The sequence below is a fragment of the Balaenoptera ricei genome, chromosome 3 (genome assembly GCF_028023285.1).
Source record: "Balaenoptera ricei isolate mBalRic1 chromosome 3, mBalRic1.hap2, whole genome shotgun sequence".
NCBI classification, from domain to species: domain Eukaryota; kingdom Metazoa; phylum Chordata; class Mammalia; order Artiodactyla; family Balaenopteridae; genus Balaenoptera; species Balaenoptera ricei.
Window position 1 is genome coordinate 63,233,618 of NC_082641.1, and position 25,825 is coordinate 63,259,442.

Genomic DNA, 25,825 nt, shown 5'->3' on the forward strand with positions numbered 1-25,825 from the left:
ATTGCTATAAACTTCCCTCTTAGAACTGCTTTTGCTGCATCCCATAGGTGTTGGGTTGTCGTGTTTTCATTGTCATTTCTTTCTAGGAATTTTTTGATTTCCTCAGTCATCTCTTGGTTATAAAGTAGTGTATTGTTTAGCCTCCATGTGTTTGTATTTTTTACAGATGTTTTCCTGTAATTGATATCTAGTCTCATAGCGTTTTGATCGGGAAAGATACTTGACACGATTTCAGTTTTCTTAAATTTACCAAGGCTTGATTTGTGACCCAAGATATGATATATCCTGGAGAATGTTCCATGAGCACTTGAGAAGAAAGTGTAATATGCTGTTTTTGGACAGAATGTCCTATAAATATGAGTTAAGTCCATCTTGTTTCTTGTATCATTTAAAGCTTTTGTTTCCTTATTTATTTTCATTTTGGATGATCTGTCCATTGGTGAAAGTGGTGTGTTAAAGTCCCCTACTATTATTGTGTTGCTGTCAATTTCCCCTTTTATGGCTGTTAGCATTTGCCATATGTATCGAGGTGCTCCTATGTTGGGTGCATAAATATTTACAATTGTTATATTTCTTGGATTGATCCCTTGATCATTATGTAGTGTCCTCCTTTGTCTCTTGTAATAGTCTTTAAAGTCTATTTTGTCTGATAAGACAATTGCTACTCCAGCTTTCTTTTGATTTCCATTTGCATGGAATATCTTTTTCCATCCCCTCACTTTCAGTCTGTATGGGTCTTTAGGTCTGAAGTGGGTCTCTTGTAGACAGCATATGTATGGGTCTTGTTTTTGTTTCCATTCAGCCAGCCTGTGTCTTTTGGTTGGAGCATTTAATCCATTTACATTTAAGGTAATTATAGATATGTATGTTCCTATTACCATTTTCTTAATTGTTTTGGGTTTGTTATTGTAAGTCTTTTCTTTCTCTTGTGTTTCCTGCCTAGAGAAGTTCCTTTAGCATTTGTTGTGGAGCTGGGTTGGTGGTGCTGAATTCTCTCAGCTTTTGTTTATCTGTAAAGGTTTAATTTCTCCGTCGAATCTGAATGAGATCCTTGCTGGGTAGAGTAATCTTTGTTGTAGGTTTTTCCCTTTCATCACTTTAAATATGTCCTGCCACTCCCTTCTGGCTTGCAGAGTTTCTGTTGAAAGATCAGCTGTTAACCTTTTGGGGATTCCCTTGTATGTTAATTATTGCTTTTCCCTTGCTGCTTTTAATATTTTTCTCTGTATTTAATTTTTGATAGTTTGATTAATATGTGTCTTGGCGTGTTTCTCCTTGGATTTATCCTGTATGGGACTCTCTGTGCTTCTTGGACTTGATTATTTCCTTACCCATATTACAGAAGTTTTCAACTATAATCTCTTCAAATATTTTCTCAGTCCCTTTCTTTTTCTCTTCTTCTTTTTGGGACCCCAATAATTCGAATATTGGTGCGTTTAATGTTTTCCCACAGGTCTCTGAGATTTGCCTCAATTCTTTTCATTCTTTTTATTTTGTTCTGTGGTAGTTATTTTCATTATTTTATCTTGCAGGTCACTTATCCGTTCTTCTGCCTCAGTTATCTGCTATTGATTCCTTTTAGAAAAAATTTTTAATTTCATTTATTGTGGTGTTCATCATTGTTTGCTATTTAGTTCTTCTAGGCCCTTGTTAAACATTTCTTGTGTTTTCTCCATTCTGTTTCCAAGATTTTGGATCATTACTGTCATTACTCTGAATTCTTTTTCAGGTAGACTGCCTATTTCCTCTTCATTTGTTCGGTCTGGTGGGTTTTTACCTTGCTCCTTCATCTGCTGCGTATTTCTCTGTTTTCTCATTTTGCTTAACTTACTGTGTTGGGGTCTACGTTTCCCAGGCTGCAGGTTCATAGTTCCCGTTGATTTTGGTGTCTGCTCCCAGAAGGTAAGGTTGGTTCAGTGGGTTGTCTAGACTTCCTGGTGTAGGGGACTGGTGCCTGTGTTCTGGTGGATGAGGCTGGATGTTGTCTTTCTGGTGGGCAAGACCACGTCTGGTGGTGTGTTTTGGGGTGTCTGTGAACTCATGATTTTAGGCAGCCTCTCTGCTAATGGATGGGGTTGTGTTTCTGTCTTGCTAGTTGTTTGGCATAGGGTGTCCAGCACTGTAGCTTGCTGGTCGTTGAGTGGAGCTGGGTCTTAGCGTTGAGATGGAGATCTCTGGGAGAGCTTTTGCCGTTTGATATTATGTGCGGCCGGGAGGTCTCTGGTGGACCATAGTCCTGAACTTGGCTCTCCCACCTCAGAGGCTCAGGCCTGACACCCGGCCAGAGCACCAAGACCCTGTCAGCCACATGGCTCAGAAGAAAAGGGAGACAAGAAAGAAAGAAAAATTAAATAATTAATTAAATAAAATAAAGTCATTAAAATAGAAAAAATTATTTTAAAAAAATAATAGAAAAAAGAAAAGGAAGAGAGCAAGTAAACCAAAAAACAAATCCACCAATGATAACAAGCACTAAAAACTATACTAAAAAGAAACAATGGACAGTCAGAACCCTAGGACAAATGGTAAAAGCAAAGGTATACAGAGAAAATCACACAAAGAAGCATACACATACACACTCACAAAAAGAGAAAAAAGAAAATTTTATATATATATATATATAAATTAAAAAAGGAAGAGAGCAGTGAAATCAGTAAACAAGTCTACCAATGATAATAAGCTGTAAATACTAAAGTAAGATAAACATATAACCAGAAACAAATTAGATGCAGAAAGCAAACCCCAAGTCTACAGTTGCTCCCAAAGTCCACTGCCTAAATTTTGGGATGATTTGTTGTCCATTCAGGTATTCCACAGATGCAGGGTACATCAAGTTGATTGTGGAGATTTAATCCGCTGCTCCTGAGGCTGCTGGGAGAAATTTCCCTTTCTCTTCTTTGTTCACTTAGCTCCTGCAGTTCAGCTTTGGATTTGGTCCCACCTCTGTGGGTAGGTCACCTGAGGGTGTCTTTTGGGAAGTCTGAGGTCTTCTGGCAGTGTTTAGTAGGTGTTCTGTAGGAGTTCTCCCACATGTAGATGTAGTTTTGATGTGTTTGTGAGGAGGAAGGTGATCTCCATATCTTACTCCTCTGCCATCTTGAAGGCACCCCCTCCATGTGAACTTTAAAATTGGCCTTTTCTTGTGCCATGGAAGTGTGAAGAGGTTGTTTTATTACCATGTGAAATTTATAGATTAGTGAGAATTGATATTTTTATTTTTACTCTTCCATTTATTTACTTAGTTTTTTTGTACCTTAACATTTTATTTACATGGCTCTTAAAAGGTTTAAGTTTATTCTTAGGTATTTTTCTGTTTTGTTGCAGATGGAATCCTGGCTGGTTGTTTTGTATTTAATATGAAAGGGGCTGTTGGTTTCTGTGTGTAAATTATAACACCTTACTGAATTCTATTTCTCTTGTGATTTTTCAGTTTATTCTAAGTTGGGATTCTCAATTGCTAGTTTTTAAATTAATAGAATTCTATCAAAAGAACTGGAATATTTTCACGATCATTTCACTGTTTCTTTATAGTAGTAAAAGGCTAAATTATAATTTTTAAAAAAGGAGTAAACACATCAGAATGAAGGGAGTTAATTTGATGATTTTAATGGCCATCGCTTTTATTTTTTGTTTGTTTTCTTATTTTTTGTTTATTCTTATTTATTTATTTATTTAATGTATTTGCCAGGGGTGGGGGGGTGGGTTATTGCTTTTAAACATCCAGTTTCATTGAATGGCCAATGTATTAGAGGTAACATCCTGGCCAGGGCTGGAGGTAAGGCCAGGCTGACTTTGTCTCTTTGTACCCATCTTCTTTTTTTTTTTTTTAAACAGGATTTTCTTTTTCTTTTTGTTTTTTTGTTTTTTGTTTTTTTGGCCACTTTGGGTCTTTGTTGCTGCATGCGGGCTTTCTCTCTAGTTGTGGTGAGCAGAGGCTACTCTTGGTTGCAGTGCACGGGCTTCTCATTGCAGTGGCTTGTTGCGGAGCATGGGCTCTAGGTGCTCGGGCTTCAGTAGTTGCAGCATGTGGGCTTCAGTAGTTGCAGCACGCGGGCTGCAGTAGTTGTGGCTCATGGGCTCTAGAGCATAGGCTCAGTAGTTGTAGCATACGGGCTTAGTTGCTCCGCGGCATGTGGGATCTTCCTGGACCAGGGATTGAACCCGTGTCCCCTGCGTTGGCAGGCGGAATCTTAACCACTGCACCACCAGGGAAAGTCCCTGTACTTGTCTTCTAAAGATGAAGATCATTCTGGGGTTGGCTTCAGTAGTAACTTTTTTTCTTAGATTAGCTAAAAATGCTTTAATAGGGAACTGAACCATAGGAAATGGGAGTTTTGGCTTAATTTTAATTGAGCTAAAATAAAATAATACTTAAATAGTAAGAGAAAGAGTGAGAAGGGAAAATGATTTTAGATCCAGGAAAAAAATGTTACATACCATAATTCTACAGTTCTCAGTTTGAAAATGGACTACATAATTTGTATAATTTACAGAGACTCTTGCCTCATGTTGTAGTTAATGTGGCCATATAAGGTGTTTACTGAAGCAGTGCTTCTGAAACTTTGCTGTGCATACTCATCACTCATTCTGATTCTGGGGGTCTGGAGTGGGCTCTGAGGTTCTATATTTCTAACAAGTAATCAGATGATGCTGATCCCAGACCATGCTTCAAGTAACCAGGTACTAAATGACCATGACTTTAATATGGTTATTTAGATAAGTTTAACTTTGTAAACTAAAAATCAAACAGGTCCCATTGATCAAATGCATCATTCTTTTTTTCTACTTCATCATTGGTTTCACTGCTTATTAGAATGTGCTGCCTTTACAGTCTCAATGTGATGTCCTGCTCACTAGTGTGTACCCCCTACCTCAGAGGGCATGGTGACACTCTGCCACCCCTGTCCCCCTATCCAGGATTCAAATATGTGACGCGTTTATTCATGTGATTTCTCCAGACTGGGTTGCTCTTCTTCACCTGTCTAGCACTTCCCATCCTTCAAGACCCAGTTCAAATCCTAGCTTTAGAACATCTTTTTCAGCTGCTTTAGCCCACTATGAACTGTGATTGTCTTCTACAATCAGTATTTTACTTACATGTCTGTTTGTTTCCCTAGTTAGATTGTAGACTTCTTAAAGATAAGGTTTATCTTGGACATTTTGCATTCCCTTCATGACCTCTCCTAATGGATATCTAAAAAACACTTTGGACACAGTGTCTCTGAATCCATAATTTTTGCCTCTAAAAACCTGTTTCTATTCCTGTGTTCTTTGTATCAATGAATATCAAAGATCTAAGGGTAAAGAGAAAATCCACTCTTTCATCAAGTCCTGTTAATTTTATCTCCAAAGCATTTCTTAAATCTTTGCTTTTCTCTTCCTCCAATCTAGGCTTACATGGACTGACCCAGGAGATTATGAACTGATCTATCTGCATCCACTCTGGTGCCCCTTCTCACCACTGTAGTATAACTCAGGTCCATCATGTATGTTAGTGTCTCCAGAATTGTCTTTCATTATGTTCCCTTTCTCTGTTTACTCCAGTTTGTAAACCTTATTTTATGGTATCCAGGGAAATGCCCTTCTGTCTTTCTGACCCAGTCTTCCCTTTACACTTTGCCTAGTTTATCCCTTTTTATCCTTCAGAATAAAAATCAAGATTCCCTTACTTGGGAAAGTATTTATTCCCTAATGCTTCCCTGGAACCAGAGAGGTTTTTGAAGGAAAAACAAAACAACAACAGTCCTTTTATGGCATCTCTTTGCTTTCGGCATAAAGCAAGATCCCACTTGGTCTGGCCTTCTATCTGCATCTGTAAATTATTTATGTGTTATCTGTTGTTAAAATCTCTGATGTTTGAATTGATTCTCTTTCTTCTAGTGGACCTCTATTAAAAACAAACAACAAACAAAACCAACCTACCGAAAACTACTTGTTAACAAAGCAGAAAGATATTGTTTGATTGGACTGATCACCTTAAAACAGTAGGGCTTAACAGGGATGAAAGTCAGTGTTAATTGGATATTACGGATTTATTTTTAATGATTCTCGGTTTTATTTAAAAAGTAAAAAGCATGCATACAGTGAAATATAAAACTATGACTTTAAATAGGTTTGCTATCATTTAAAAGTTATTAGACTGTTTTATCACTTTCAGGTTTATAGAAAAATTGAGTAGAAAAGCATTGTGCTTTTGTGTTATATCTAAAAAGTCATCAAACCCAAGCTTACCTAGATTTTCCCCTGTGTTATTTTCTAAGAGTTTTATAACTTTGCATCTTACATTTAGGTCTGTGATCCATTTTGAGTTAATTTTTGTGGAAGGTGTAAGGTCTGTAGATTCCTTTTTCTTTCTTTCGTACGCGAATGTCCGTTTGTTTCAGCACTATTTGTTGCAAAGGCTGATCTCTTCATTGAATTCCCTTTGCTCTTTTGTCAAAAGATTACTTAACTATTTGTGTGTGGGATTACTTTTGGAATCTCTTCCATTGATCTATTCTTTTACCAATACCACACTGTCTTGATTACTGTAGATTTATAGTAACTAGTGAAGTTGAATGGAGGGTGTCAGTCTTTTAACTTTGTTCGTCAATATTGTGTTGGTTATTCTGGATCTTTCGCCTTTCCATATAAACTTGAGAATTCATTTGTTGATATCCACAAAATAACTTGCTGAGACTTTAAATGGCATTGCATTGATCCTATAGATCAAGTTTGGAAGAACTGACACCTTGACAATACTGAGTTTTCCAATCCATATGTGGAATACTTCCATTTAATTTGGGTCTTTGAGTTCTTTCATCAGAGTTGTGTAATTTTCCTCATAGATCCTGTACATAATTAGATTTATACCTGTGTATTTCATTTTTTGAATACTTGTTTGTATGCAGAACTGTGGATTGGGAGGGAGGGTTGTCTGTAAAGTTATATGCTGATTTTTAACTAGGCAGGGGTTGGCGCCCCTAACCCCATATTACAGTTGTTCAAGGGTCAACTGTAATATGTACAACACAATATGATAACCAAAGCAAGAATCTGGGAAAGAGGATAGTAGTGGAAACTTTAGGTATGAGAAAGAATAGCAGAATTTTGTGCTTTTGAGGAGATGAGACTGTCACCAAGTAAATGGACACCAAGAATAAGTATATAAAATAGTGTCCTGGGAGTTCCTGGCAGTCCAGTGGTAAGGACTCGGTACTTTCACTGCCGTGGGCCTGGGTTCAATCCCTGGGGACTAAGATCCCGCAAGCCATGCAGCATGGCCAAAAATGAATAAATAAAAATAAAATAATGTCTTGCCACATGGTTCATTCAAAGGTTCTTTAAATTTCAGCTTAAGCTTCCGTGGATAGCCTTTTCTCTCTAACCTGCTCTGAACTAGGTCATAGTTTTTCAGCATCTTCCCACCTCTTATTCTTTCTCTTGGCACCCATTGTTTCATTGTGTTACTTTTATTCTTTACTTTTTAAAAGGTAATAATTTTCATAGCATTTATCACAGTTTGTAATTTTTTAAAACTTTATTTAGTTTGTTTATTTACTACACAGTAAACTCCATGAAGAAAGGAACCATGTTTTTTTTTTTAATTTAATTTATTTTTTTATACAACAGGTTTTTATTAGTTACCTATTTTATACATATTAGCGTATATATGTCAGTCCCAGTCTCCCAGTTCATCCCACCCCCCACCCCCACTTTCCTCCCTTGGTGTCCATACGTTTGTTCTCTGCATCTGTCTCTCTATTTCTGCTTTGCAAACCGAAGAAAGGAACCATGTTTTTGTATGCCCAGTGCCTAACATGTATTAAGATGCTCAGTCCTAACTTGTTGAGGAATGAATATCTTTATAAACGTACATATACACGTGAGTACCAAGGAATGCAAAGTAAGAAAGTTATAAAAATCTATTATAGTCAGTTTTAAACTCTTCAGTAGAGTTGAGGGGTGTTTTCACCTAGATTTTGAAGGAAGTGATAGGCATGAGTTGAAGTTTTTGAGGGAATGTTCCAAATTTGGGGGAGGAAAAGAGTGGCAAGATTATTTGGGGAAATTAGTAAAATAATGTTGGCAAGTGTTGATAACTACTTTGTAGATTAGCAATGATTATATAAATATGGAGAAAGCTACTAGATGCTGGGAAAAAAATTTTAAGAGTTAAGGGTAGGCAGATAGTATGGAATTCCAGAAAATGCAGAGAACAGGAATAATATGGTGACAGTAGTTAGAAAAGGATGCTTTAGGCAGTGGTCTTGTAGTAAGACACCTAAGGCATGGAGATAAGTGATGAAAGCAGTTAGTGCTCCTCATTCTCTTTAATTCTGCATTTCAGAGTTCCAAGGTCCTGAGGTGATAGGGAGTTTGCAAGTTTTATAGGCTATTACAGTTGGATTTCTTTGTAGTGAAATTTTCTTGTTCCACAGCTCTTGGATAAGCACAAGAATACAGAGAGCATGGTAGAACTTCTGGACTTGTATCAGATGGAGGATGAAGCCTACAGCAGCCTTGCAGAAGCCACAACTGAACTCTATCAGTATTTACTACAGCCATTCCGAGACATGCGAGAACTTGCCATGCTACGAAGACAGCAGATCAAGGTATTTTTTTTTTAAATCTAAATAGTAACCTGCCTGTTTCATAGTTCTCAGCGTGGCTGGCTATACATTTTAATTATTAGAGGAGCTTTTATAAATGTAGATATCTGATCCATTGTCCCCAGAGATTCTAGTTTGGTAGTTTTGTGATACATAGAGCCTGAACACCTCATTTTAAAAGCATCTGAAAAGGTGACTTTGCTGAGTAGCCAGGGCTGAGAAAAACCTAGGAAATTTGTAAGTACATTGAGATTCCCATTTTTCCCCCTTTCCTGTGCTTTTTTTCCCCTCTCCATCTACTCCTGTCTCCCTTTTAATGTTTTGGGTATTATCTAGTCTTAGACTTCTTTAGCAGGAGTTTTGAGAACATTTGTTTTGGGAAGACCTTGTTTTGCAAGTTACAAGGCATTAATGGTACAGCTTTAAAATTCATGACATTTGACTTTTGTGTGTAAAATATATATTACATTTTTTGAGGCAAGTGTTAAGGGTTTGGTTTTATAGCTGACCTCAGATCAATGTTGCTGTGTTTAATTCACATGGAAATATTGCTGAACTAGGATATTAAAAAACTGTGCATTAATGCGTGAATTTGGAACATTATTTACGAAATTTATATCTGGGAAATTGCCACTTATTCTGAAAACTTTATGCTTGGGGGCAAGAATGAGTAGTATAATATTTGAAAAATTATTACAAGGTAAAGCATGTTTGTGTGTCTTTTTCCCTTTACTAATGAGTCAAGATATGGAGCAGCACAGACTGTCACATAATTGACACACTCTTCTTTATTAATACTTTTGAAAAATATTGGGTTGTTAAGTCAGTTTTATCATAAACTTGGCATTTTGGGTAAAATGGTAACTAGTAACTAAGAATTTTTAGACACTACAGTTTCCTCCAATTTTAAAAAATGAACTATAGATATTTGTCCATTGAAAACTTGACTGGAAGGCTAGGGATGAACTGGATGATATACATGGAGGCCCCATCTACTTCTAAACTAGGCTGCAGTGTTTAGCTGAGATAATCTATATACAGCTTAACATTGATTATCAGAATCTATGTGAATTTTTGCTTTCGTATTATATCATGGTTTGTATTGAGTATTAACATTAGCAAATGGATTGAACCTTCTTGTCAGGCTGTATTGTCCACTCGCGTCACTTATTACTCCATTTTTTTCCCCTGGGAAGCAGAGTATAGGTGAGGAGGAACAGACAACATATTTCTTAAACTGTTAACATTTTCAAAGGTAAAAATCGTATTTTACTGCATTGCCCCTCAAATGCCCCATCAACTATGATGATAAGCTAGTAAGAGAACATGAACAAATTTGTGCCAAAAAATTCTACAACTTAGATGAAATGGATACACTTCTTAGAGAAATGCAAATTGTCAAAATAGAGTCAAGAAAAAATAGAAAAAATGTGGTAGCTCTATATTAACAAAGTTGAATTCATAATTTAAAACGTTCTCACAAAGAAAACTCCAAGGCCAGGTAAAGGATCATTGGAGGATTTAAAAGAGGGAACACTTCCCAACTCATTTTTGAGGCCAGCATTATCCAAATCAAATGACATTATAGAAAAAAAGAAAACTACAGATAAACATCCCTCATGAATGTAGATGCAATAATCCTTAACATAATATTGAAAAATAGGATTCAATAATATACTGTGATTAGGGTTTATCTTAGAAAGGCAAGATCGGTTTAACATTTCAAAAACTAATCAATGTAACTCACCATATTATTGATAAAGGAAAAAAAATCAACATGTCTGGGTGCAGAAATGCACTTGATAAAAAGTTCATTGCCCATCCATGGTAAAATCTCAGCAACCTGGGAAGAGAAGGGAACTTCTTTGAGCTGATAAAGGGTATGTATGGAAAGCCTATCTAACATCATACATGATGGTGAATGACTGAATTCTTCCCCCACTAAGATTGGTAACTAGGTAAGATTGTCTGCTCCCACAACTTTTATTCAATATTTCTCTGGAGTTTGTTGCCAGTTCAATAAGGCAAGAAAAAAATAAAAGGCATATATAAATTAGAAAAAAAGTAAAGCTTTCTTTATTTGTAGATCATGTGATCACACATGTAAAAAAAAATTAAGAATCTAAAAAAGCTACTGGAAATAATCTGTAAGTTTAGTTACAAGGTCAGTATTAAAGATTCAGTTGCATTTTCTATCTTCCAGAAATGAAGTTGAAATCAAAATTTTTTAAATGCCTTGTACATTAGCATCTCTGAACATGAAATGTTTAGGGATAAATTTTATAAAATATATGAAAGGACTATATACTGAAAAATTATAAGACTTTGCTGAGAAAAATTAAAGCATACCTAAATAAATGGGAGATAGACCATGTTAATAGATTGGAAGATAATCTATTAACAGTAATCAATAATGTTTAGATGTCAGTTATCAACTGATCTGTAGATTCAAATTAATATTCCAGTAGGGTGTTTTTTTTTTTTTTAAACTAACCAACCAATTATAAAATAGCTAGAGAAATCCAGACATTGTGGTGATAGTATAGGATAGACGTGTAAATGAATGGAACTAAACAGAATCCAGAAATAAACCTGTGGTTATATAGTCAATTAGTTTTCTGCAAAGGTGACAAGGCAGTTCAGTGTGGGGAAAGAATAGTCTCATCAACAAATGGTGCTAGAAGTGTATACCCATATAGAAATAATGAAGTCCAGGCTTCCTTATCTTATACCATACACAAAAATTAATTTGAAATACATCTTAGACCCAAACATAAAGCTCATAGTATAAAACTTTTATAACAAAACTAGGAAGTTTTGACAGTCTTTCAGAAGGAAAGGCAAAGGTTTTTTAGATAGGATGCAGAAAACTTCAGCCAAAAACTAAAAAAAAAAAAAAGATAAAATTGGACTTCACTAAAATTAAAATTAAATACTTTTGCTATTTTAAAGATTAAGAAAATGAGGAGGCAGGCCACACACTGAGAGAAAATAACTTGTAGTACATCTGAAAAAGGAACTGTACAACTCAGTAAGACAAAACCCCAAAATTTTCAATATGAGCTAAATATTTTAAAAGACACAAAGAAATGGCTAATAATCACATGTGAAGATGCTCAACATACTCATCTAGGAAATCCAAATTGGTACCACAGTGAGATACTATTACACACCCATTGAAGTGAGTACAGTGAAAAAATTCTGGCCCTCCCAAGGGCTAGTGAGGATGTAGAGTAACTGGAATTTTCATACATTGCTAACAGAATTTTAAAGTGGTACAACCACTTTGGAAAACAGTTCGGCACTTTCTTCAAAAGTTAAACATATATGGTTGATCTTTGAACAACCCTTGGGTGTGGTTCCAGGACCTGGACCCGCCAATGATACCAAAATTCTCAGATGCTTAAGTCCCAAAGTGGCTTTCCAGATCGTGGTTCCCCATCTGTGGATTCAACCAACAGCAGATCTTGTAGCACTGTAATATTTATGGGGAAAAAAATCTGCATGTAAGTGGACTCATGCCGTTCAAATCCATATTGTTCAAGGGTCAACTGTACAATACCTTACAACTCAGCTGTTTGTCTCTTAGCTACTTATATGAGAGAAACGAAAACATCTGTTCACAAAAAAGACTTACATACCAGTGTTCGTGCCAACTGTATTTCCGGTAGCCCCAAACTGGGACAACCCAAATTACCATACACAGGTGAATGGATAAACAAAATGTGATATTTCCATATAGTAGAATAATATTCAGCAAAGCAAAGGAATTAACCATTGATAGACACAACAACACAGACACATGTCAAAGTCATGCTAAGTTGAAGCCATATACAGGAGGGTATATACCCTCCTGTATATGTGTGAAGGTATGGATGGCAAAGCAGTACGAGACGGTATGGATGGCAAAGTAGTACGAGAATATTTTGGAGGTGATGGAAATGTTTTGTATCATGATTGTAGTGGTTGTTTCTTGGGTGTATACAGCAATCAAAACTCATCAAATTGAGCACTTTAGATGGATTCACTTGAACATAGTGTACGTAAATTAAATCCTGATTAAATAGCTTATAAAAAATTGTGCTGAGCAAAAGATGCCAGACAAAGAGTATAAACTGTGCCTCCATTTACATGGAATTCTAGAAGATTGTCCTAAACAGCTGTTGCCTGGGGTGGGGCCAGGGAGATCCACTGAGAGGAAGCAGATGTAACAGAATCCTTTGGGGAGATTGATGTGCTTTAAATCTTGATTATGGTGCCTGTTATCATGGGTATATATATTTGTCAAAATTTACACTTAAAACAGGTACATTTTGTTGTATGTAAATTATAAGTCAGATGATTTTTTAAAAGAAAAATGAGCAGTATGTACAAGTTTATGTAGAGATGCATTGTGAGGTGATCACCATTGCCTGAAGATATATGGAAAAAGGGGGATTATCAAGCTTCACCACTGAAGAATAAGAATTCAGTAGGAAGTGAGTACGTATGTCTGTATTGGAGATTGGAATTGAGAATATTCCAGATAGGTATATAAAAACAGGAATGGTATAGTGAACAGGCATAATACTAGGGCTTTTAGTCACAATAAGTTATTCAAACATTACTGAGTCACCAGCACCATGAGTGGAGGCCAGTAAGTGGCATGGCTGGGATTGAAACACATGTTTGACTGCAAAGCCTGCTCTTTTAGTTATACCACAGGGTGTGAATTGTTTGATATGCCTCAGTCTAAGGATTTGTAGGAGAGGAATGATGGTCAGGGGCTAGAATGCTATCTCATCCTATGGAATTTGACTTTTATTCTTTAGCCTCTTTAAAATACACACCCCTTTCGGAAGCTCCCAGACTCTAATACACTGGTTCTTAAAATGTGATCCCCAGACGAGGAGCATCAGTATCACCTAGAACCTTGTTAGAAATACATATTCTTAGGCCTCACCTCAGATCTCCTTTGCTGAAACTCTAGGGAGAAGCCCAGCAATCTTTGTTTTAACAAGTCTTCCCGGTAATTCTGATATGAAGTTTGAGAACCACGTGTCTAATAAAATTTGAAACAGCTAAGGGATGGAGCACACTAAATTCAAAGTTACATTCTCTCTGGGCCCCAGTTTTTTCATCCATAAAATGAGATTTAAACTAGATGATCCTTGGGGAATTCCCTGGTGGTCCAGTGGTTAGGACTTTCATTGCCGGGGCCCAGGTTCAATCCCTAGTCGGGGAACTAAGATCCTGCAGGCTGCGTGGCATGACCAAAAAAAAAAAGCTTAAATAAATAAATAAAAATAAATAAACTAGATGATCCTCTCTAGATTTTTAGGCCCAGTGTCTTAATGAGTCAGGGTTAGTTAGCGAGTTGACCTACTGGTAGTCTTCCTGGATTAACTATAAGCACTTCAGACACATTGTCCAACTTATTTCTAATGACTTGCTGAAAGTACATAAGCTAGAAACTAGAAGACACCCTCAGCTTTTCCCTCCCCTTTGTAGCCAGTCATGTCATTTTGCAATACAGCTGTCTTCTAGTTGAAACTTGAATGTACTCTTCTTCCTCCACCCTTCCCCAGGACCAAGCAAATCTATAGGTGTCTTTGTATGAAATAGAAAAAGTCACCCACCTCCACCCTTATTCCAGCAGACAAATGGGCATATGCAGCAGTACGCATGGCTTGGCAAACCCCCTGGTTTTGTGCAGGGTGCAATTTTTACACCATTGGACCACTGTATACTTTACCACGCACACTATGAAATATATAGTGCTACCACTGTACATTAAGGTACTTATCTCTTACCTCAACTATTTTTTCCTTTGGTTTCCTTGTCTTTAGATGTCTCTTATCTTCAAAAAATGCCCCATTTCACACTCTTTCCTGGGAATAGTACACTTAATATTTGCTTTGAATGTAAAAATGCATGAAATAGATGATGCCAAGTCTAATCATGTCATTCTCTTAATCAAGAGTCACCTTCTGATGACTCCTGGGCCTGGAAAATTCACATTAAGGTCTCTACTACATCAGTATATTGACAAGTTTATCTTGACATTTGTTTCACCTAAGAATTGGAATTTTTTTTAAATTACAATCTCAGCAATAGACAGAAGTAACACTTCAGCTTCTCATATAAAACCCAGTATCCAGGCTAGTGATGTACTTTATAATAAGTATTTCCTTGCCAAGAAATTTGTGTTTATAAACTAGTCTCACTATCCTAGCTACCTAAACTGACACATTTTTTTCCATCTTAAAAACAGACACTGTTTTCTTTCTAGCCCTAAAATTGAAAACAGAGGTGTCATTGTTTTTAGCACATGATCCAGCTGACCAGTGCTGTACATCTTCAAATTTGCCAAGTTAGGAAGAGAACTCAGTATCCTAGCTTAATGTCTTAGGTACAGTAAACTGTAATCATGTTTTTTTAAACAGTTGGCTGCAGCATTAGCTACTGAGTTTCAGAAGTCAGTTAAAAAACCAACATTTAAGCATAGCATGTTTGTTTTCTGTATATTTGAATATACATGTACAATGAAGGTAAAAATAATCCAACAACAAAGAACAAGTTATCGCCAAATAATTACCACCAGATTTTTTATATTATTTTTTCTCTTCAAAAAGCCATAATGCAAGGTTTCTCATTTCTGTACAGTGTTTAACTATGAAAGTGAAAAGGGTTTCTATCTTCATGATCTGAGTTAAGATTTTTGAATTTTGAGCACTGCCTGTTCTGGTTATTACATTTCTATTCCATAGTTGTGTCTGTTGGTCTGACCAGAAGATCAAATCAGTTATTTCAACAGAGGGAATTTTAAGAACCAGGTATAAAGTTGTTAACAAGGTAGATAAGAAGGCAACTCTAAGATATCAGAGTTAATTGCAAAAGCAGCCGCCACTCCTAGGATCGGGGGTTACAAAGGGAAGAGGTGGTAATTATTAAAGGATAGGACCTGTGGAGCTGACCTCTGAGAAAGAAGACATTGCTCTTCTAGTGCCGGTGTGTCTGATCTCAATGGAGAGAACCAGATCTCTGGGGATAGGGCAGTGGTGGACAGGTGCTGGTTTGTCTTGGGCACACAAATGAGGTCAGTTCTGCGAAGGTTAAAAAACTGCAAACTCGATTCTGTTAACTCCTTTAAGAAGGTACTGCAGATGCTGGGATGAAGAAGCGAGTCTGGGATGACGATCACAGGAACAGCAAACAGGAAAGTCAAGTGATACAGATAGGAAGAAGCAAATCTTCTCTTCCCTTTAACTCTGAAATCTCCTCCAACCCTTTCTGTTGGCAAAGGGTAAATGTGGTTTTCAGAGCCTGAACCCTAGCATCACAAGGCAGAAGGTTGAACTTGGGAGTTGATAGAATCTAAATACATTTTGACTTTCAAAGTCAGGGGAAAAACTTAGCTAACCTAGCTTATGGTCTTAGGTATAATAAACATACGAAGTTTAATCATGTCATTGAAAAGGACTTCCATCATAACGTGCCGAGTAAGAATTTAAATTTTTGCTACAATTTATTAAATTTATCATAATATCAATTTATTAAATTTCTTTTTCATACTTGTGAACACTAATCTTTTGCTTTTTAACTTGTTTTAAAAATCAGAGGCAATCACAACAAATGAAAGCATAAAACCTTGATGGTTTTATTACAGAAAACAAGTTTTCTAAAACCTTAAATGTAAACTGAAGTCTAAATATGCCACTTATTATTGCTGAGAATCCCTCAGTGGTTTCCAGTTACCTGTCATATGCAGTACAAACTCCCCAGCCTCCTCATAGTGATCATAACCTACTTTTCTAGTCTTATCTCCCACTACCTTCATCTGTTTTACCTAAACTCCAGCTAGGCTGGACTGCTCTCTGTCCTTTACCATGCATTGAACTTACTTGCCTCAAGGCTTTTGTGCAGGTTAATTCTTACCTACAGCATCCCTTTTGGGTGGTTCTCTTTTCCCATATGCTCCCCATGTAACTGTCAAAATCCTACCCCTCCTTCAAAGCCCTCTGCAATTAATGGGCCTCAATAAAGTTTGTCCTGATCTAAACAGCTAAATGTGTTCAAAGATTATGGTATCATAAAATACTTCCAGAAAAGGTTTTAATCAATTTATAGTTCCACCAGCAGTATATTATGTGTGCCTGTTTCACCATGACTTCACTAACCTTGGTTAGTATTGTTTTTAATACTTGCTTAATGAGTCTTCCTACGATAAATGGTTTGTCACCCTACCATCTAAAAACAGCTGTCTTGTGTCTTCTCTCCTCCCGTCTCCGCTACCAATTTATTTTTAACTGGATTCTTTCTTCCTTTTTTAAATTTTTATATTATTTTGGATTATAGTTGATTTACAGTGTTCTGTTACTTTCAGATGTACAGCAAAGTGATTCAGTTATACATATACATAATTCTTTTTCAGATTCTTTTCATAGCTGGGTTCTTTCTTCACAGGGGAAGACATAGGTTCTCCCTCTCAGCCTGCTCTGTGATCTCCCATTAAAATAAAGCAGAGTGCCTACCCTTAAGCCTTATCCTCTTCTCCACCCTTTTGCCCTCTATTCACTCACACAGATTTCTCAAAAGAGTATTATACATGTGTCTACATTTCTCTCCTCATTAAAAACATGTATGGAAGTGCATTTTTATTCGCTCGTTCAGGAAATATTGTAGGTTAGCTGGTTCATGCCTGGCAGTGTGCTAGTGAAAAGCAAGCAGGCAGAGATAAAAACCACTTGTGCATTCTCTGCCCTCGTGGGACACTCAGAGCAGAAAGCAGGTGATGTGAAATAATATGAAGTATGATTGTGATAAGACTTAAGAATGAAGGCTATTTGTTAGATTGAAGAGCTTATACTGCCTGTAACGGTGAGTCAGGGACGACATCCATGAACCAGTAATTGAACTGAGGTCTGAAGATACGGTGGGAATTAATAGGCAAAAGGAATTTGCCTGTACTGCAGAACTGTTGTCGCCAAGTTCATGCCGTTAGGTCCGTGGGTACTTGTTGTGTATCTACTTGACCCCTAAGCAGTGTTTGATAGTGTTGATTTCTCCTCCATTGAATCTTGCTACTTATATGATTACAGTTCCTTACATGAACTCATTCACTCTCGTTGCTTTAAATGTCTTCTAGTGTGTCAGGGGTACCCAAGCTTATATCTCTGGGTATGACTTGCGAAGTTAAACTTAGCATGCAAAATGAAATCCTTGGCAATTCCATGTACATATTTTTTCCCAGTAACCCTAGGATCATTCTTGACCTCTTCCTCTACCTTGCCACTGTCCCCTTAACATTGCTAATTAATTGTTCTGTGTGTGCTGAGCACTACAGTGAGTGCTCATATGTTTTTCCCTCTTTCTGGAAGACTTCATTTGCTTAAGGAGCAGTATATTGTTGCTTCAAGACTAAATCAACTGTTTTAGACTGTTCCTTTGATTTCTATTTATTGTACTGTTTAGAGACTATGACCTGCATTATTTCTACTTTTGAAATTCATTATAATTTTTTAGTGGTGTATGATAAATTACTTGATCAGTTTTTTTTTTAAGTGTGCCAGGGGTGGGTTAATATTTTTTCCCCATCATCCTAATATGGTGTTATTGTTTAAGTTTTAAGTCTCTTACTCAGTATGTGGTAAAGCAGTACAGAGGGTCTATTGCTGTTCTTCCTGGACTGTACCTTTCTTCCATATTAACATACTGGTTTAGCACTTTTCTATACTTTAATATTAATATTGTTATTTCTGTGACATTCACTTGGCACACCTCTGTCCATCATTTGATTTTCAACTTTCCTTTGTCCTTCTGTTTTAGTTGTGACTCTTATAAATAATACATAGCCAGTTTTTCTGTTACTTATATCCAGAGTCCTTCAGTAGGCAGATAGGCTGATTTTTATATATTGTCAATCTTATTTTATTTATTTATGTCAATGATTAAATAAGCATTTTATTGGCACAAATAATTCTTAGCCTGAAAATATAATTATCATAAAGGAGGAAATAAATTTCTCATCCCAGCACTTGAAAATAATCAGTCTTAAACATTTTGTTATATGTCCTTTATTTATATATAGAAGAGGGAAGGATGAAGAAGAAGATAGAGGAGGAAGGGGGAACAAATTTCTTGTTAATTTAATTGTTTTGTAAACTGATAGCTTCTACTGCAGAGCAGGGAAAAACAAGTATTCTTTCTTCTAGTACCAAGCACAATGCCTGATATATAAACGTTCAGTAAATGTTAAAAGAGAGAAAGAAATGATCTTTTCCATTTTTCTTTTTTCTCTCTATAGATTTCTATAGAGAATGATTACCTGGGTCCCCGAAGAATTGAAAGTCTACAAAAAGAAGATGCTGATTGGCAGCGGAAAGCTCATATGGCTGTGCTGTCCATTCAAGATCTTACTGTCAAATATTTTGAAATAACAGCTAAAGCTCAAAAAGGTGAGTTTCCCAGTAGAATTATTTTTGTTAAGTATTTTCAAAATGGATGGAGGTATTTTCAAAAATGAGTGGTTTAAGTATTTTATGTTCGAAATAGTTATATAGAAAAGAATTAAAGACCACTCATAATCCTAGCAGTTAAAGAAGACCACTATTAACAAGTTAAGGTATATCCTTTCAGTCTTTTCTAGGCATATGTGTTTACATATAGCCCACCTTTAAAAAAATTAAAAGTGATGGGTATTAGTATAGCATAATTCAATTCCGACAATAATTGTTCACAGTTACAGACGTCATAGCTTAAAGGCCCAGTCACCAACAAGACTCCCTGCCCTTCAGACACTACTTGCAAATTTGGGGTGTCCTTAGGCCATCTGTACGTCTAACCAACTGGCTACAAATTTGGGGTTCCTATAGCCCTTTTAGGTTCAAAAATTCACTACAGTGACTTGCAGAACTCAGGAAAACACATACTTACCATTACAATTTATAAAGGATACAAATCAATCCAAATGAAGAGATACATCTGGCAAGGTCTGTCTGGCAAGGTCCATTCCTTCCAACTCCCTTCCATAGGAGGCCACAGAAATCGTTCCACCACTCCCTGAGAAGCAGTTTAAATTATTCATTATTTTAATAATCTCTCTGTATACCTGGCATTAAAGTAGTTATTCAGGTTATTCTTTCAGCAAATCCACGTTTCCTTAAAAGTTTCACTCGAAGCAATTGTGCTGAATGAGAATACTTTCCTTTATTCCTCAGCCTCATTTGGCATTGTCATTTTAAAAAAAAACAAAAAAAACAGTTTAATAGATGAAAAGTAGTACCATGTTTTTAAAATTTGCATTTCTTTGGTTATTACTGAGTGTTCATCTTTTTTGTTTTCATGTAATAATTGGTATTTGCATATCCTTCCTTTTTTCCCAGTTACTGTCTTCTGCCTATTTTTCTATTGGGCTGTTTTCCCCCTATTGATCTATATAAGATCTCCTTGTATTATCTATATATTAGAAGAGGAGTAAAATAGGCCTTTATTTCCTTCCTTATGCAAAGCCAGGTGTAGCCCAATTTTACTGCTTAGTTTTTAAAAACATCTTAAATGGGCCCTTTTCTGACAGGTATATGTATGTTAGAACATTAAGGTTTTTAAAACAAATTTAACTTGATTCCTTGTAAACACCAGGACTGTTGCCTTCAGAGCTTTTTTTACATATAATGATCACCATAGGGTGTTATTACATGGTTGTTATCCTGTTAATGTTATCAGTCATCTTAGCAAGAATCTTTATTCTTGCCAGCAGAGGGAGAGAAGAATCTGTTTTCAAGGTGTTCCAATATTGTTCTAGGGGTATTCCGAGCATTCTGTATTCATAATTTTCTACATTATCTTCATATTCCTGAGCTGTTGGAAAATAACTCCCGGTGAAGTGAGCAGTAATTAGGCAGAAGAATACATTCTATCTAAAGATGTTGGAAGACAAAGTATTGACTAGCTCTTGTGGTAGGTAACAACCTGAGACTGAATTAGGGCAGGGAACTGCTCCACAGACACGGTCCTTAAGTGGGAAGCAAGAGATAAGGCTCCAGACTAGTTTTGATTATGCAGAATGTTTGACTATATGCTGTGATTACAAGTTCAGGTAAAAATGATAGAAGCAGCAGACTAGGTATTTAAGCAACTTGGGTACTAATATAACTCTCCTTTTATAGGTGTGTAACCTTGGTCTTAAGTCACCAAGTTTCACATATCTATGTTGAAGGTGTTGATAATGCATACCATGCCTATTCTATAGGATTGCTGGGCAGATAAATAGAACGCTTGGAAAAAGCACTTTGAAATGAACACAACATCATATAAATATGAGTGATTGTGGTCGCGTGTGCATGAGGGAGAGAAGAAACAAAACAGACCATGTATTTGATTAATATTGCCATGTGAAGTGAGAGAAACATTTGAATATCTATTATTCTCTCATTTAATTTCCACAAGTCTTCCGAGGAGGTACTGTATTTCCTTATGTTTATCATTCAAGGGAATTTAGCCCAAGAACAGTTAAGTTTCTTCTGAAAGTTACATGTTGATGGGTAGAAGTGGGAATTTAACTCCAAGCTGTCTAACTCCAAACCCCCTGCTGTTATTTTTTCCCCTGCAGTGCACTACTGTATTGATCTTATGGTTGCATAAATATTATCATACATTTTTAAAAGATAGAGATTTAAAATGGCAGAATCATTTGATATGTAAGCAACAGAATTAGTTATTATTTGTTAGAAACCCTAAAATAAAGGATCAGATAAATATTCAAATATGTTAGCATTTAAAGGCCAAAGAAAAACCAGAGAAACCAAAAGAACTATATTGAGAGGAGATTCTGAGTAAGCAGATTGCTCATTTTTCATAAGAACTCAACAGATGTTTAAGACTAAATCAAGAAATGGTAACGTTCTTGAGTGGAGGTAACTACCCAGGAGCAGGTTCCAAGTTGGTTGCATTTTAGGCATTGGGACTAAGGGTGGGGGGAGAGCTGAGCATGAGAAACTGCTCTTTTCCACTACCAGCATCTCTGTACAGTTTTAATTTTCAAGTATGTACTCGTATTATTGTAAAAAAATTAAAATTCTGAGACAAATGTTACTGAGATACTTCTTGCAAAGAGGGTTATGATATAGTAGCATTACAAAAGTATTAATCACTTACCTCTGAACGTAGTAAAGAAACTACTAGAGAATGTACACTGATCTAAAGACTACATTAGGTACTGCATGATCAGATTGCCTGACTCTTTTATGATAGTTAAAGCATGTCTGACCTATTAGGCATAAGGGTCATAAGGATGGCTGGGTTCATTTGTATAAGGACCCAAGATGAGCCAGCACCATGCTATTATCAGTGATAAACTTCTTTAACTGGAAGATACTAGGTGTTTGATTGTCAAGAAATGTGTCTTGAATGAGGCCTCTATTGTGGCAAACTAAAAAGTTCTTCCTTTTTTTGTGTGGTGGCAAGGAGAAGTTGGGTGTCTTCCTTGTGGCTTAGTTAGTTAAGCCCAGCACTAACTGATTCTGCTCCAGCACTAACCTTAGCAGAATCAGCTCCATGCTAATGTCTAGGATTTATTTCATCCTATGTCATATCGTTAAAATACTTTTGGAGAACTCAAAAGTACATGAATTTAAATAATTTTTAAATACCGTTTAATAGTTATGGTTCTGATTTCAACTAATATACCTAGGAAAAAGTATAAACCGTCACAGAATAAAGTTTTATAGAAACTTAGAAATTTAATAACACTGGACGATGTGAAAAGAGTATTTTTTTTAAGTAAGTTTTAAAATTAACCTGAAAATTCAGTTTCATCTTCAGAAAGTTATTTCTGAGAATGATTATTTAAAATTCTTATTGGAGACATTAGAGAGAATCTAAGATACTGTTGAATTATATTTTAGAGCTGTTATAGGTAATTTATCATGAGGGTAGGATTTGTGTGTTTATCTTTGAGTGTGTGATCAGTGGAATCTAAGACTTTCAATTCTTTAGTATCAAGTTGTTTCATGTCTTAATGTCTCAATGTCTTTTTAAAAATTATCAATAGCTGTGTACGATCGAATGCGAGCAGATCAGAAGAAATTTGGTAAAGCATCATGGGCAGCAGCCGCTGAACGTATGGAAAAACTCCAGTATGCAGTTTCTAAGGAGACTCTGCAGATGATGAGAGCTAAAGAGATCTGTTTGGAACAGAGGAAACATGCACTAAAAGAAGAGGTAACAGAAGCCATGAGAAAAATATATTTAAAAATTTTTTTAAATAAGATGTGCTATTTGACTTTTTTTTTGGTATAAGACTTAAATTTTTCTGACTCTACAGGCAGTTGTTAATTTTGCACTATCTCCATGAGATGATGATAACTTTCACCATGGGGCCTCTGATAGAAGAGTTAGAGTTATGGCATTTTCACAGCATGCCAGCATGACTGTAGGCAGCAACTGTTAAAAGAAAAAGGAGCACTCGTTTCCTATCTCCCCTTCGGTCCTCCCCACACCTAGGCAACTATTTTCTGTCTCTATAGATTTACTATTCTGGACATTTCATATAAATGGAATCATAAAAGATGCGATTTTTTTAATGCTTTTTCCCCCTCGTAGTGTAATGTTTTCAAGGTACATCCATACTGTAGCATGCATCACTACTTAATTTACTTTTTTTGGCCAAATGATACACACCACATTTTATGCATTCATCAGTTGATGAACTTTTGGGTTCTTTCTACTTTTGGAGCTTTACGAATAAAGCTGCTATGAACATCCACGTGCAAGGTTTTCATTTATCTTGGCGTGAAATGCTATTTAACCTATTGAGGAACTGTCAGACTGTTTTCCAAAGCAGCTGTACCATTTACATTCCCACCAGCAGTGTACAAAGGATAGAATTTCTCCACATCTTTCTTTACATTATCACTAAACACTGTCTTTTTTATTATAGGCACCGTGGTGGGTGTGAATTGGTATCTCGTGGCTTTGATTTGCCTTTCTCTGATGGCATTTATGTCCAGTATCTTTCCATGTGCTTATTGGCCACTTATATATCTTCTTTGCAGAAGTGTCTATTCAGGTCATTTGCCCATTAAAAATTGTTTTTTTTGTGGGGGAGCTGTGCTACTAGGCTTGCGGGATCCACTGGACTGACGGGGAACTCCCTAAAATTGGGTTTTTTAAACCACTGAATTGAAAGAGTTCTTTACATCTTCCAGATACAAGACTTATCAAATATATGATTTGCAAATATTTGCTCCCATTCTGTGGCTTGACCATATTGGCTTCTAAATACATTGAGTATGTATTTGTGAAAGTTGTATATTCTCTAGAGAAGAACAAAATGTCATCACTGCTTTTATTAATACAGCTTTATGTAAAATATATTGTTCTACGAATGTGCATATGCATGTCTAACTCTTGTTTAAAAAATAGCATATGAGGTAATCTATAATATTTTAAGGGTACGATCTAGAAAGATCTTTTTGTTAATGGATTTTAAATTATGGATTTAGATTTGTTAATGGATTTATTTTTCCCTTACATTTTCTGATTTGCTACTATTGTTAAAGGAAAAATTAGAACTTGTTCTGAACTTTTCCACACTATTCAGAATCTCTTCACAGATTTCAGCTCCATCTCTCCTTCACCTGAGGCATTTGCACTCTAATCTTCTTTTCTAGTTAGCTTTCTCCTTTATGTTACTAGGTATCTGGAATTTTCTTAAGGTCTTGAACTTTAAAACTTGAAATGCTAGCATTTTATTGACTGAAATAGAGTGCCACTGTCTTCATCAGATTGACTAGCTTTATTCTAACCAGGATGAATTGTAATGACAACATAGGGTGCCTAAAAGAGCTGCTGAGGTAAGATTTATAACTATGTGCTATTGCGAGAACATTTCTTACTGGAACTGGTCTCCTATGGTAGAGGAAGGATGAGGCTGAAATGGGCCAGGGAGTCTGGCATGTTTATCTGTGGGGTCATTTTCCCTGGGGTTATCCTTAATAGTACCTTAATAGTCTGTTTTTGAATGTTCTCGATTGTGTTTGAATTCTTCAAAGGATTTGGTAAAGCTGTCAGTTAGTCATTCTTTCCAGGTTTATGCCTGTTGAGTGATACAATATATGCATTGTGCTTTTTATATATATCTGTGATGATGACTGCACTAGTTTTATTAGCATTAATTTAACATGACCACATGACTCATGAGAAACAGACCAAATGGGATTTATTAAGCCCAGCCGAAACACATCCCTTGCTTTATAGTACAGTACTACTCTGTGGTTTAAATTATGGGGAGACTTTTGTTCTTTAAAAAAAATGTTGATATGTCACATCTCCTTAGGTTATTTTAAAAACAAAAACATCTTCCTGATGTGGCAGTGGTATTTGCCATGGTATAATGCTAAACATCAGACAATTTGTAAAGTAACGCTGAAACATTAAATATCACCCAGGCAAGCAAAATTCTATTTGACTTAAAAAATTTTTAACCACACTTAGGAGTAAGTACTATTCCTTTTTAACCGAGTCTTGATTATCGTCATTCTCACCTCTTTTAAGGCACAGACTCTTGTCCCTTTATGAATTTGAAAGCTAGGAGCACTACTCAGAGAAAAATATGCATGTACACACAGCTTTATACACAAATTTAGTAGGTTCTTAAATTATCTGTACATGAGCCTCTGATCCCACATTGTCTGCTGGTGTTCAGTTGCTTCATGGATTTATCCTGTCTGATTAGTTAGTATTCATTTCTAATCATAACTTAATTTCTTGTTCTCTCAAACTAGATATGCTCTTATTTTTATTTTCAATGCAGATGCAGAGTTTGCAGGGCGGTACAGAAGCCATCGCTCAATTGGATCAATTAGAAGCTGATTATTATGATCTGCAACTTCAGTTGTATGAAGTGCAGTTTGAAATCTTAAAGTGTGAAGAGCTACTGTTGACAGCACAACTGGAAAGCATCAAAAGACTTATATCGGGTATGATGTGTGTCTAATACATAAGTCCACAAAAATACATTTGAATGAATGATGGAATTTCCCCATGTATTTGTTTGCATACATAGGGAAAATGTACATGGACACCAGTTTTATTTCTTCTGTTGAGGCTAAGAAAACTTAATGTAAAGTCAAACAAGTGATTTAGTAGATGTAGCAGTGCAACTATGTTATTCCTTCCTACTTACTTTGTAAGTAACTTGCTTTGTTGCTTCAGCCAGAATCTGTATTCTCAAATTTTTAATTTGGGAGACAAGG

The 25,825-nt window shown here is 36.1% G+C and overlaps 1 protein-coding gene across 2 annotated transcripts in view; it reads left to right on the top strand.

Annotated features, from left to right (window-relative positions):
* JMY (junction mediating and regulatory protein, p53 cofactor) overlaps window positions 1-25,825 on the top strand; it is a 72,212-nt gene that overhangs the window by 21,809 nt on the left and 24,578 nt on the right. For both annotated transcript variants that reach the window (XM_059916628.1, XM_059916629.1), the window contains exons 2-5: window positions 8,421-8,594; window positions 18,877-19,027; window positions 22,621-22,790; window positions 25,384-25,549. In XM_059916628.1, coding sequence (XP_059772611.1) covers window positions 8,421-8,594; window positions 18,877-19,027; window positions 22,621-22,790; window positions 25,384-25,549 — 661 coding nt within the window. The remainder of the gene's footprint in view (window positions 1-8,420; window positions 8,595-18,876; window positions 19,028-22,620; window positions 22,791-25,383; window positions 25,550-25,825) is intronic.